Source organism: Melanotaenia boesemani, chromosome 3 (genome assembly GCF_017639745.1).
Source record: "Melanotaenia boesemani isolate fMelBoe1 chromosome 3, fMelBoe1.pri, whole genome shotgun sequence".
Classification (NCBI taxonomy): domain Eukaryota; kingdom Metazoa; phylum Chordata; class Actinopteri; order Atheriniformes; family Melanotaeniidae; genus Melanotaenia; species Melanotaenia boesemani.
In genome coordinates, this window is record NC_055684.1 from 11,777,655 (window position 1) to 11,789,720 (window position 12,066).

Sequence of the window (12,066 nt, forward strand, 5' to 3'; positions counted from 1 at the left end):
TATGATGATGATGATGATGATTACGATAATGTGGTTTCTCTATACTATCTTAAAATCAATCTAGTGCTACCATATAACTAGATTAGCATTGCTATAGCTTCATACTAACAACAGGTTAATAGTCTTACATAACATTGGTCGTTGTACTAAATGTGCAGCCAAATGTCAAAAGTTTTAGTGTAGCAGTACCACACTGACCACCTCTTAAATCTGCTCTAACTGCCCAGCTCCAAATCCACATATAAGACACTGAAACTAGATTTCAAAACATATTCAAACATTATATTAAAAGAGTCAAAATAAAATTAAAGAAACCAAGGAAATATCACGGTTCAACATTCGTCCGAAATTACTTCAGTCATTTATTTTTGTTAGTCTACGAGGGATGTGGTGCGACATTCAGAAATCCTATATCTTATTTAACTTTGTAGTTGGCACAATGTGAAAGTGTTTCCATACACAGGATAATATTTTCTTCCCTCTGCAATCTCCACCATCAATGTTCTCTCACATTTGATGGACTCTAGCAACACTATGAAGCAGGGACACGAGCATGTTGTGTCTCATAACCAATGAAAAAACGCCAAAGAATAGAATCAGTTACTTAACTTCTGGTGCTTCAGTGTGACTACAAAACCTCAGACATCATCAGTTATGTGATATGAATAAAACAAGCCTGGAGTCAGTATTTTAAGTCAGTTTGCTTCAAGTGAAATAAGCTTCAGAGCCTCAGTGTCAAATGTCCATATCTATGTTAATGTTTGATTAAAATTAGAGATGCATGATATTATCGGGTATCGGCAATGGTATTAGTATTGCTTCAAAATTGAATAATCATAAAATTACAGCTGCTGTGAAAACATAATCCAAGTCTGTTAAGTAGAATACAACGTACACAATACATCATACTGGTTTTCTTTAAAAAGAATAATCATGATTCAACTTGACATGTACATAATGAAAGCTGAAGTTTTTTATTATTTTGCACAAGGCATGCATGTTACAGCATTTTCCGCTTTTATGTTGACCAAGAGTTTGCAGAATAATGGTGTATTTTAATTTCACAACAGAAAAAACTCGATAATCTCTGATAATCGGCCAAATGAGCTGTAAAAAATTGGTATATCGGTCAAAAATCCAATATTTTGCATCCCTAATAAAAATATTCCACAATAGCAACTCTGTTTGCTTGTTTTTGTAATGAGACCATGTAAAAAGTTATTTTTTATGAAAAAAACCAAATAAAAAAATAGAATCAAGTGCTGAAATAGTAGCCCCGGGTGATACTCGATGAAGAGTCATTTAGGAAGAGCTCTTGGAAACAGTCGGATCGCCAATCATTGTTAACCTTAGAGATGAAATGTTTTACTTTGAAATCCAAAACCGGAAATTGTATATTGTGTTTTGCGTCTGACTGTGTGTGTACGTGTGTGCGTGCATGTGGTGAAGGCGCCACGTCGGCAGAACCAGCAGAGAGGAGAGAGGTGCGCAGCTCCGCACAGAGTCCGGAGAAAGTTGAGAAGCTCCGTGTTTATGCGTTAAAGGCGAGAAAACGCAGAAGAAGAAGCCGCCGTGAGCTCGAGCTGCTGTTTCACACACAAGTACACACATAATCTTTTATTCTAGCACAGTTTGAGTCCGAGGCTGAAACAGGCTGCTGCTGTCTCAGTTTCCACTGCCAGGTGTGTTTGAGAGGAGAAGAACTGGGAACAATGGTGAAGGTAAGCGCTCATTAATGTCCAAATGTGTCAGAAAATGCTGAAAAACCTGTTTAACTGCATGCAGGGTAATTTCTCAGGTTTGGACCGCATGAATAGTTAGAATATTTTGGGGGGAGAAATGGTAATTTTCTGGTCATCATAATTAGAGAGGCGTCACCACGTCCTGCAAATTGCACCTAAACCATCATCCACCGATACCAAGTCTTGTATTAAAAAGTTTTTCACACTCAGTTTCTTGACAATGACTTCATGAAAAAGAAACACAAAAATCAGCAGTTAAACTATTTTTTAGGTTCTGGAGTCACAAAAAGACAAAAACAAGGTTGAAGTTAGTCTCAAAATAAATAATCTTGAAGAAACAGCTTTGTTTAGCTTTTTTTCTTCTAAGGAACAATTAAGGTCTGAGAGTGATCTTGCCATTTCAACACTTTGAAGCAGAAGCAGGAGGCCTTGTTTAATTTAAAGGGTCACAAGCTGAGAACGTTAACAACTCCGTGTCATGGCCTCCTCGTGCTGTTAACTTCTCCTTATGCATAAATCATGAGTGAAAAGCCTCTTTGTACATTTAGTTAAACATCAGTAGGTAAAAAGACCAAAACCAAAAGGCAGAAACTTGTTAAACTTATAAATGTTTCTGCAGTTTAACATGGAATACTCACACCTAAGAAATCCCATCATAACACACCTTAACCTTAAGAGCATGCTGACTATGTCAGATAATGACATGTTAAGCATGACTCTGTCCCAGCTGGCTTTACCTGTCGTCTGTAACTATGATTCAGCTGCAAACCAGCAGAAAACAGTTCTCCCTTTGTATCGATCGGCTATGAAATCTGCTAAAAAGCAGAGAAACATGCTGGATTCAACACCAACCACAATCCTGAATTCCTGAGACTTGATGCCAGAATATTTTGATTTCATAACGAGAGCATGCACACAGTGAGACTTCCAGTCAGCTTTACATTTAGAATATAGTTCAAGACAAATCTTCTTTAAAAGACTTCTTTAACTCAACCTGTAGGCAGTCTCAAATTAGTGATCAAATCAGTTTCTTTACTTAAGCAATAATTGTATCTAATTTAAGGATTTCTTTTAAAAAATCTCATGTTTGATGATTTAGAGTTGCTTTAAAATAACAAATAGCCAGTGAAAGCAACAAAAAAAATAGTGTATTGTAGTCTTTTAACATGGGTCAAGACCCCAAAACACCAGATCCTTTATTTCCCACTGTGCAAGAGGCAGTATTACCCAGCAGGAAATACCACAGAGGAAAACACACCTTCATTTTTCCCACAGTGGGGAAATTTACAAGGTCACTATCAAGGATAGTGTTTTAAAAACAAGACTATTTCCATCAAGATGAGCTTTAAAGTACCCTTTTAAGAAAAACCCTCTTTTTTATTGTATGTTACAGCATCTCGTTCAGTTATGTCTTAAAGTAATCTCTGTTTGTCAGAGCTGATATGTTTTGTTTTACAAAATATTTTGTTAAGAAGCAGGAAAAACATCCAGTGAGTGAAATAACTCAGTCAGGTTCTGTTTCATTTCCAGAATACTAAAAGCTCATTTATGCTTTACGCTAAACACACATACGGACGGAGCCTCCTGTCCGTCTTCTGCGTCCTTACTTGCATATTTTGGCCTGTTTTCAGATAGCTTGCAGATGCGTACCCGCACCCAGCAAGCGGAGCAGGAGGACCACTGGAAATGATGGGGGCATTGTTGTGCCACTAACTAAAGGAATAAAGAAGAAACAACTGTGGTGTATTTAATGGTCGCACGTACCACTGCGTCTACTGCGCTGCCTCTTTTTATGTCTCTTTGTGCACATGCATTATGATGATCTCCTCCACTGTCACCATGTGTGCTGTTATCTGAAGCGGATGTCGAGACTCAAAAGCAAACTCAACTCTGCACTGCCCTCTACTGGATGTATAACAACCATGCCAGCGTTGAGGCGGCATGGGAAAACCGAAGTATTTACATGCATAAAGGGAGCATGAATGAGGCTTTAGGCTTTTTAACCTGTCAACAACCAGCTCTGTTGTGAGCGTACTTGCTCCGTTACTACACTTGTTACCAGAGGATTCCACTAGGGGGCAGATTACAGAACTCAGATCTGATAGCGGGGCTGTATTTATGGGATGTGAACAAAACTACGTAACATTTTGAGGGGAATTAGCCTCAGTAGAAATTGCAGAGCCCACTCAGATGTCTGATAACAGGTTGAAAAAACTCTCCATTGGCACCATACCCCTTCCTTTTCTTCATCGTCTTCCTTCATGCATGGACACAACAGTGTGACTTATTTCCACAAACTTTTGTATGTCTGCACTAAACTTTTTAAACCGCATTGATCTCTCACCTGCTGTTGTGACAAGTGTATATTTCACTAAAGTGGCAGTGATGCAACGTAAAGATGTGGGTCATTTCAGACGTGATCAACAAGCTTATCACCAAAAACATACCAAAACGCGGACAACAGAACAGTACTCCCAGAAATCCTGTGGGCAGTGTTGTGGTATAGCTCAGGTGCAAAGAAGAAGAAGATGGCAGCAGAAATGATGGAACCTTACGAAGAGGTGCACTGCGTCTCTACCTATGTCTTTTGAGGCAGTGTTGTCATGGTCTCCACTTTTTGTCTGAAACTGGCCTCAGGGCTCGGAAGCAGACTCTGAACTCTGCACTGCCCTCTAGTGGAGGAATTACCTAACAACTATGCCACCGTAAGGCATGGATGAGAGCATGTGGGTAGTGATATTTGACAGGGACGTACCGATTTATCTAAGTAACGGGAGCATAAATGGGCTCTAACATATGGACTATACTAGTGTTCAATGCAGGGTGCAGCCTAAAAACTTGTCCTCACATACATACTCTCTATACATACATACTCTCTATACTCTGCGAGAAACAACGCTTCTTTAAAAAAAAAATCCATCCTTCCTGTGCTGTTTCTGGCCAGTGTTACACCAGCTCATATGTGACCACTGTATATGAATGGTTCTGTGATATGCATTTCTAGTTATAACTGAGTGGGCAGAGATTTCTAAAATGCTTATTTCATTTAAAATGACATTTTAATTAAAAAACATTGTATGGCTACACTATCGCTGGGCAATATTTTCAGATACATGAAGACTTTTTCACGTGCGATATGGAATAAAGGAATATCTTTTATATTGAAAGCTTGTTTTTAGTTCAAATATTTTCTTTTTCCATTTAGCACAACTGTATTTTGTTATATTCATTGAAAAGTATTTTACATTCAGTTGTGTATTAAGAGAATTTAATATACAGCTACATTAATAGCAGTCAACTGTTTTAATGCACATGTGCTGCCGAACCTTAAAAAAGGTGAATTTAGCACTCAAGGCTGTAAATCAGAAATGCCTCTTTGGTTACTTGACAAAAAAATAAAATTGTATTGAGATATAAATTGTATATCATGATTCAGGTAAAAAATATTGAGATATGAAATTTCTCAGCCCTAGCTACAGCCTAGAAAAGAACCACAGCGCGCCTTAGCTTTAGCCCGCCTACCTTCATTAGCTGGTTAGCTCACGTAGATCCGAGTTGGCTCAGTTACCTCTTAGCTACATGCAGCTCGGAGTTTGATGGGTGTCAGTCATCCACCCCCACCTTCACAGTTCCCCTCCCAGCTCCACCAATTTGCCCATTTTTGGAATTTCCAGGAATAACAATGAGCTTCAATTCAGCTCTTCAGAAACTTGCGGGTGACGTCAGTCTGTGGGTGCTACTGGTTTCCCTCAGTGGTAATTCAGGGTACTGCAACTAAAAGAAATCACCCAATAACCCCATTCAAGTAAAATCGCATTTTACTCTTATTAGTGTTCATTTTTAATTCATGGACTGTAAGTCCAGAGAAAAATTGGACGTATTTTTTACAGTTTGAATCACAAAATGAATCATGTATCCACATTAACGCTGTAGTTCCAGTTCATACTGACTCTATCTTAAGCTTCCCCTCGGTCGTCTTTTTAAAGCCCTGAAATCTCACGTGTTCTTAAATATCTTTTTTTTTCTTATTAAACAACCCACTCTTGTGTTAAAATGGCATAACACTGATATATTAATGCAACACCTTTGCCCTTTATGATGCACGGTTCTATGAATTTGTTCACCTCTGACTGTGTTTCTGTCCTTTTGTTAGATCTGCATTATTGTTTAAAACATACACTTAGCATCATTGTTTAAACTCAGTACATTTAACTATTAAAATGTGTTAATATGTAGGATATTATGGTTTAGTCAAGGTGATGTCAGTCAGAGGTTTTCCTGTGTTTTCCAGGACGTAAACAGCGTCAACGTGGAGCCCCAGCCTGGGACCACCCTGGCCTCAGATGAAGCTGAACCAGCCTGCAGCCAGTCTCCAGAGGGTAAGTCCTCCAGGAGGAGGCATCAGTAGGGAATATGGCATAATCTACGCTTACTTGTTGCCTGCTGCTATTTCAGAAACACTGGGTTTGTCAGGGGAATGTGCTTGTTTGTGTAAGAGTGGCTTCAGCTCCAGCTTGCTATTTGTGTCCCTGCACCGTAACACTTTGCACCAGTTTAGTCGCCTCTGTGACCCTAGGTCGCCATGACAGTCCAGCCACAGCCACTGTGACTGTTGAGAATAAGTTACTCTTGAGTAGCTGCTCAGTGGAGTCTTGAAGGAAAGCTCTAAAATGCTACTAAAAATGCCAACAATAGGGATTTTTTCCATCTTTTTATTTATTTATTTATTTATTTTGTTTTTATCTCAGCTGTTGTTACACGTCTGACCAGTATGACTTTATGAACCTTTTTACAAATATTCCTGAGGTCACAGCAACACATGAAAGTAAATGTTTTGTAATTTCAACTGAAACAATTTGTCCTGACATCTATTATGAGCATTTACTGGCAGAAAACTAACTAAAAGGATGGCTCAGGGCTAGCCAGTTGTCACCAAGCTTTACCTAAAAAGGAAAGTTTAAAGTCTTATCTTAAAGATAGAGAGGGTGTCTGCTACCTAATCCCAAACTGGGTACTGGTTCCAAAACGAGGGTCCTGATAACTGAAGGTTGTACCTCCCATTCTATTTTTAGAAGTAAACCTGCAGTCTGACAGTGAAATGCTTCGTTGGGAAAATCAGATACTATAAGAACTTTAATGAAGCCTCGTTTTTAGTAGCTTTATATGCGAGAAGATTTGTAAGTTATTTTCTAGATTTTAACAGAGAGCTAATGAAGAGAGGTTAAAACTGTGATCCTCCAGCTAGTTGTAGTATCCCAACCTTCATTTTGCATTTACTTCACCAGCATTTTGGATTAACGGGAAGCTTTTCAGAGAGTTATTTGGAAATCCTAGTGATAAAGATTGTTTAGCCTAGAAGTTGCAAATGGACAGACTAGTTCTTCTGAACCACACTGAGACAGGGTGAATCTCAATTTGAGAATATTATGCAGGTGCATGAAAACAGTCCTAAAATTTGTGGTATACGTCTGTGATCATGCCTCCATGATTGGATCACTTTTGCTTTTCAAAGCACTGTAACCAAAAAAGAAAAAAAGGCACTAGTGTCAGTTTCAAGTTTTACAGGGTAAATTGAAACCTTGTTTTTGTTTGATGTTGATGAACCATTTAAAACTAGAGATGTAATAGTTTACATTTGACAGTACAAAAATTAGCATTAAAAGTGAGATAGGATGAGAAATTGCAGATGATCCCACACTGCTCCAATAATGTTCAGGGGAGGATTCATCACTCCTCCATCAGACCAGTTGTTACTGGTTTTTCAGTCCAGTTCTTGTCATTTTCGAAACAAAAATGAATGCATTTAATTGCAGTTTGAATTTCAAATAACACAAAACGTTTGTCAGTGCGTGGTGTTCGGTACACTGATTAAACTGGTAGACCCCTCAGAGCTACATCAGTGTTGCTGCTACTTTGGTGCTATATTTAAAATAGCACCAAAGTAGAAAAAAACATTTAAAAAGTCAAAAGTACTGTAACATGTAACAAGCTGCTAGCTAAAGTCCTTAAAATGACACTTTAACTTTAGGTCTGTTCATTTTGGGCCAGGTATATTTTCTATTTCTTTTTCTACTGTTTGTAATTGAAATGCAAATAAATGCATTTTCCAGACATTACTAGAGCTTGTGTTTACAGTATTAATGTCTGTGTCTATTATTTGGTTCAGTCGTCCACTAAAATACATTTAAATTAAAAAGTGTTCCTTTTTGGCGCAAATATTGTCATGCAATTAAAATGTGATTTATCCAGATTAAATAATTACAAAGTCTGTAATTAATTAGATTTGAGTCCCACCCCTAATCCAAATAATTATATATATATATATATATATATACATATATATACACATACATAAATCAATGCTATCTGCATAGTAATGCACATTTTTGTTTAATATTGCTCAATGTACCTGATTTGCCACAGTTTCCTGATCAGATTGCAGAAGCAGCTGCCATGAATTTGTCTTAAGTTTAAAAAATATCGGTCTGAGCACAAAGCCTTGCAGAACTCCATGATTAACTGTGGTGTATGACGAAGATTCAAAGCTTTTGATTTGCAAACAAACTGGAATCCGTCAGTTAAATGTGATATAAAACAGTTTAGTGTGATGTATATTTATCTATACACCAATCTGATGCTTATCTGCTTTAAATAGAATCTAGGGATTCATTGGAATCTAGTTTTTATTGCTTTCAGCTTTTCAGACGAGGATGTCATGTTTTGTTTGTATTGTATAAAAAAATTGTGTATAAGGATTGGTGGAATGTGGTGGAATATAAAGAAAAATGAATTAGTGAAGTAAAAAAATCACATTTAGTAGAAAGTACGTGTGACTAATCAAACTACTTTGGCGTATCTGATGTGTTTCAGAGTCTGGTAAAGATCATGAAGCGGCTCCTCCTGGCGTGGTGTGGCGGGTGACCGGTGGCCTCTTCAACGTCACCAAGGGTGTGGTCGGTGCAGCAGTGGGTGGAGTAGCCTGGGTGGGCGGCAAGAGCCTCGAGATAACCAAGTCGGCAGTGACCACGGTGCCCTCGGTGGGGGTGGGGCTGGTGAAGGGCGGGGTGTCCGCTGTGGCCGGCGGCGTCTCCAGCGTAGGCTCAACAGTAGCCAGTAAAGTCCCGTTCACAGCCAAGAGGAAAGACAAGGCTGAGTGAGGAGGGGGAGGATGGTGGTGACGATGATTTGGAAGAAAAGGATCGATTGATGGATTTGCCCCGGCCTGAGCCAACGGAGAGAAGCTGCCAGCTGATCTCTGCCCACCAGACACCACAGTGCCTTTCTTGCTCTTGAACATAGTCGCTGTTGCAGCCTAATATCCAGACTTTGATGCAAAAAAAAACAAACTGTGTTCAGCACATAAATATTTAGTTGTACTATGATACCTTGGCAACCAAAATACTTCAAACAATCCGTCTGTCCTGGAGTGGTTTTTATGAGTGGCTCCACATGTGAGGAACGTGGTGGACTTCATGACGAACACTTTTATCTGTTTACAATCCAGACGGAGGCTGTCCCAGTCCTCTTTCTGCTCTTCTCCAGTCTACAGACACTTGCTGAAATCTCCAGCTCAAATGCTGATTTTTAGTCTTTTTGTTTATTTTTCAGTTGTTAGTATTATTGAAAGTTTTTTGACATTATGTGTTTAGGGAAAGAGGAAAATTGTAGCGTTGAAAGCGAGGCTCAGCAGTGGTTTAGCAGTGGCTTTCTCTTTGACCCAGTTAGCTGTCTGGAGGAGCCTGGAGCGATGATTTCCCCGGCAGTTTCCACTCTGCATGTAGGAACACTTCTCTTAAGGCTGAATACACTCAGAATTACACCAACACAGGGCTCAGGTATTTGCTTCAACTGTGTCATTGGGAAATATGTTTTCAGTGTGTGTGAAATGTTAAAATGCTGGAACAGACCGTTAAAGGTTATATAAGAGCTGGTAAGAGGACATTCCGCAGCGTTTGATTCATCAGTGGTTGTGAGAGTCTGAACAAGTGACTTAGGAAAAGTGGAACTGTTCCTTTAATCAGAGGCTTACGCCGTACTGTAGTGCAGGCAAAACTCGGAAGCATTTGTATGCGTTCTCATTATTTCAATGCAACATTTAGAGCAAACTGTAACTATTGCTAAGGGGACTAAAATATGTGAATGTTGTTAATGTGATGTTATTTTTTCCAATATATCAATAAAGTAGTTTAGAAGATTAAAAATATAAAACATGCTGAGTAAAATATGTCCTTTGTCCTGATTTTTCTTAAAGTGTGCTTATTTACAGCTTAATAACTTCATTTTGGTGGTCAAATAGAATTTATTTCAAATGTTTGAAAGCAACACTACTGAACTTTGGTAGATTTTTGTACTTTGACCGGCCCTAATGACGGCTAATTCAGCATCCGTTTTGCATCCCATCTCTTCTCTGAGCTCTCTCCAGCGAGTAAAAGTCAGTCTGATGTTGACTTTTGTTTCTGTCTTTGTCCTGGCTTCTTCTAATAATGTCTTTGTTACTTTGCTGAATCAGCCATGGTGCTTGACCAAAAAGGCCTGTGTGTTAAAAGCTATTTGCTGGTATCATAAATCAAAACACAGCTGTCGGGTGGTTTACCCTAGACTGGAAAGAAAAAAGTTGTGAATTGTGATTTTTCAGCCCTGGGACGCTGCAGGGAAACAACGGCTGCAGGAATGGTATCAAACAGAATTTAAAAAAAAGTTACTATGAAGTCCGATAAAGACTATGTATGTAGGAATGTACATAATGAGCATCAGTGTGGCATCAATATGAGTCAAGCACAGGGTTTTAATGTTGGAAACTTACGTAGCGTTGATGCTGCAGCTCTTCGTTTCATTTTTCTATCTTTTTTTTACTACAAACTTAAGTAAAAATTTAACAAAAAATCAAAGCTTTTAAAGTTGTAAAAGGGTACAGTATGAAGTGAAATACTTATCTAAGCCTAAACCTTTGTCCACAATAACTTAAATGTTGACATTTTTACAGAATTTCATCTGGATACTTAGCACATCACAAACCCTAATATACAATAAAACCCAACCATAATAAATCACAGTAAACAATGTACAACATTTATAATAAACCTCATTTATTGTTTCTAATCCTTTATATCGTTTTTATTATTTGTTTAAATCTACCTAAAGTTTGACATGTTTTCATGTCTTTACTGCAGCTTTTCTATAAATGAACCCCTCTTGTGGAGATCCGGTGAAGTTTAGTGTTTGTTCTTACAGCTGGTTGCTGAATATCTACTTTTCTCTTACCTAATTTTCTCTCCCTCAACTGGAAAAACTTTCCAACAGCTCCAGCTGTCATGCTGACAAATCTGTCGTCTAAGATTAATTTTGCACAATGCAAGGTTTGTCATATTAATTAGCATTTAAAACTCAATGCAAACTACCACATTCGGTATTGTCTCATAAAGCTGCAGTTCTGATCCCGACTGAGTGGTCTGGCTTGTGGGGGAAGGTTCAAGAAAGTTCCAGTGGATAGCTTTTGTTTGTTGAACAAGAAGAAATGAAAACCCTTCTTAAATTACACATCTTGTTAACCATCAAACTTTTGCTGAAGAGCATCACACAGGTGCTGCTCAGAGAAAAGTTGAAGTTCATGATTTGCTTATATTGGAAAAAGTTGCTACTTAATTTCAATTTAAGACGCAACTATGATCAAAGAATAAATTATTTCCAAACTGTACAGTTGTAATTAAACGGACAAAATAATCTTGTACAGTAGTTCACTATTTGGTGTCTTGATTGGCTATTAAAAAAGAAAAAGAAAGAAAAAACAATCAAAGTTTGATAGAATTTAAACATCTACAGTGCAGTGTCATTATTTGCATGAACTTGCATAAGTAGGAACGAGTATTTAAGACAAAAACAGTCTGAAAAATGTCTGGTCTGAGCAATTTGACCCCTCTTAGACAAGCTTTCTGTTATTTCTTTAAAGAAGTCTTCAGGAATAAATCTCCTTGAAGGACTTTCCAAAGCTCTTCTTTGGATGTTTCTGACTTTTGTTCTGTCCTCTATCCAGATGATCCCACACTGTTTCAATAACATTGAGGTCTGGGCTCTGGGGAGGATTCATCCCTCCATCAGACCTGTTGCTACTGATTTTCAGTCCAGTTCTTGTGTCATGTGACATACCTCAGCCTTTTTTCCCTGTGTTCCACTCTTCCACAGAGATAATTTCTGATGAGGCTTCGGCCAGCAGCAGATGGCTCAACTGAAAGTCCAGATGCATTTTTAGGTCCTGTGTCAGGTCTTTGCTGGATTTGTTCCCATTTCTTTTGGACATCACCTTCAGATTCTGCTCATCTGCTGTAGA

At 38.4% G+C, this 12,066-nt stretch overlaps 1 protein-coding gene across 1 annotated transcript; it reads left to right on the forward strand.

The window, feature by feature from the left end:
• Positions 1-1,430: 1,430 nt before the first annotated feature.
• zgc:153675 (uncharacterized protein LOC768179 homolog) lies at positions 1,431-9,953 on the forward strand. Its single transcript, XM_041980254.1, has 3 exons — positions 1,431-1,721; positions 6,034-6,121; positions 8,613-9,953. Exons 1-3 carry the CDS (start codon positions 1,713-1,715, stop codon positions 8,897-8,899), a joined length of 384 nt encoding a protein of 127 aa, XP_041836188.1. The 5' UTR covers positions 1,431-1,712; the 3' UTR covers positions 8,900-9,953.
• The last annotated feature ends 2,113 nt before the right edge of the window (positions 9,954-12,066 follow it).

Bases quoted from the DNA above. Each gene is read 5' to 3' on its own strand.
- zgc:153675 (XM_041980254.1), top strand. The intron at 6,122-8,612 runs GTAAGTCCTCCA...GATGTGTTTCAG, and splicing joins CTGCAGCCAGTCTCCAGAGG to AGTCTGGTAAAGATCATGAA.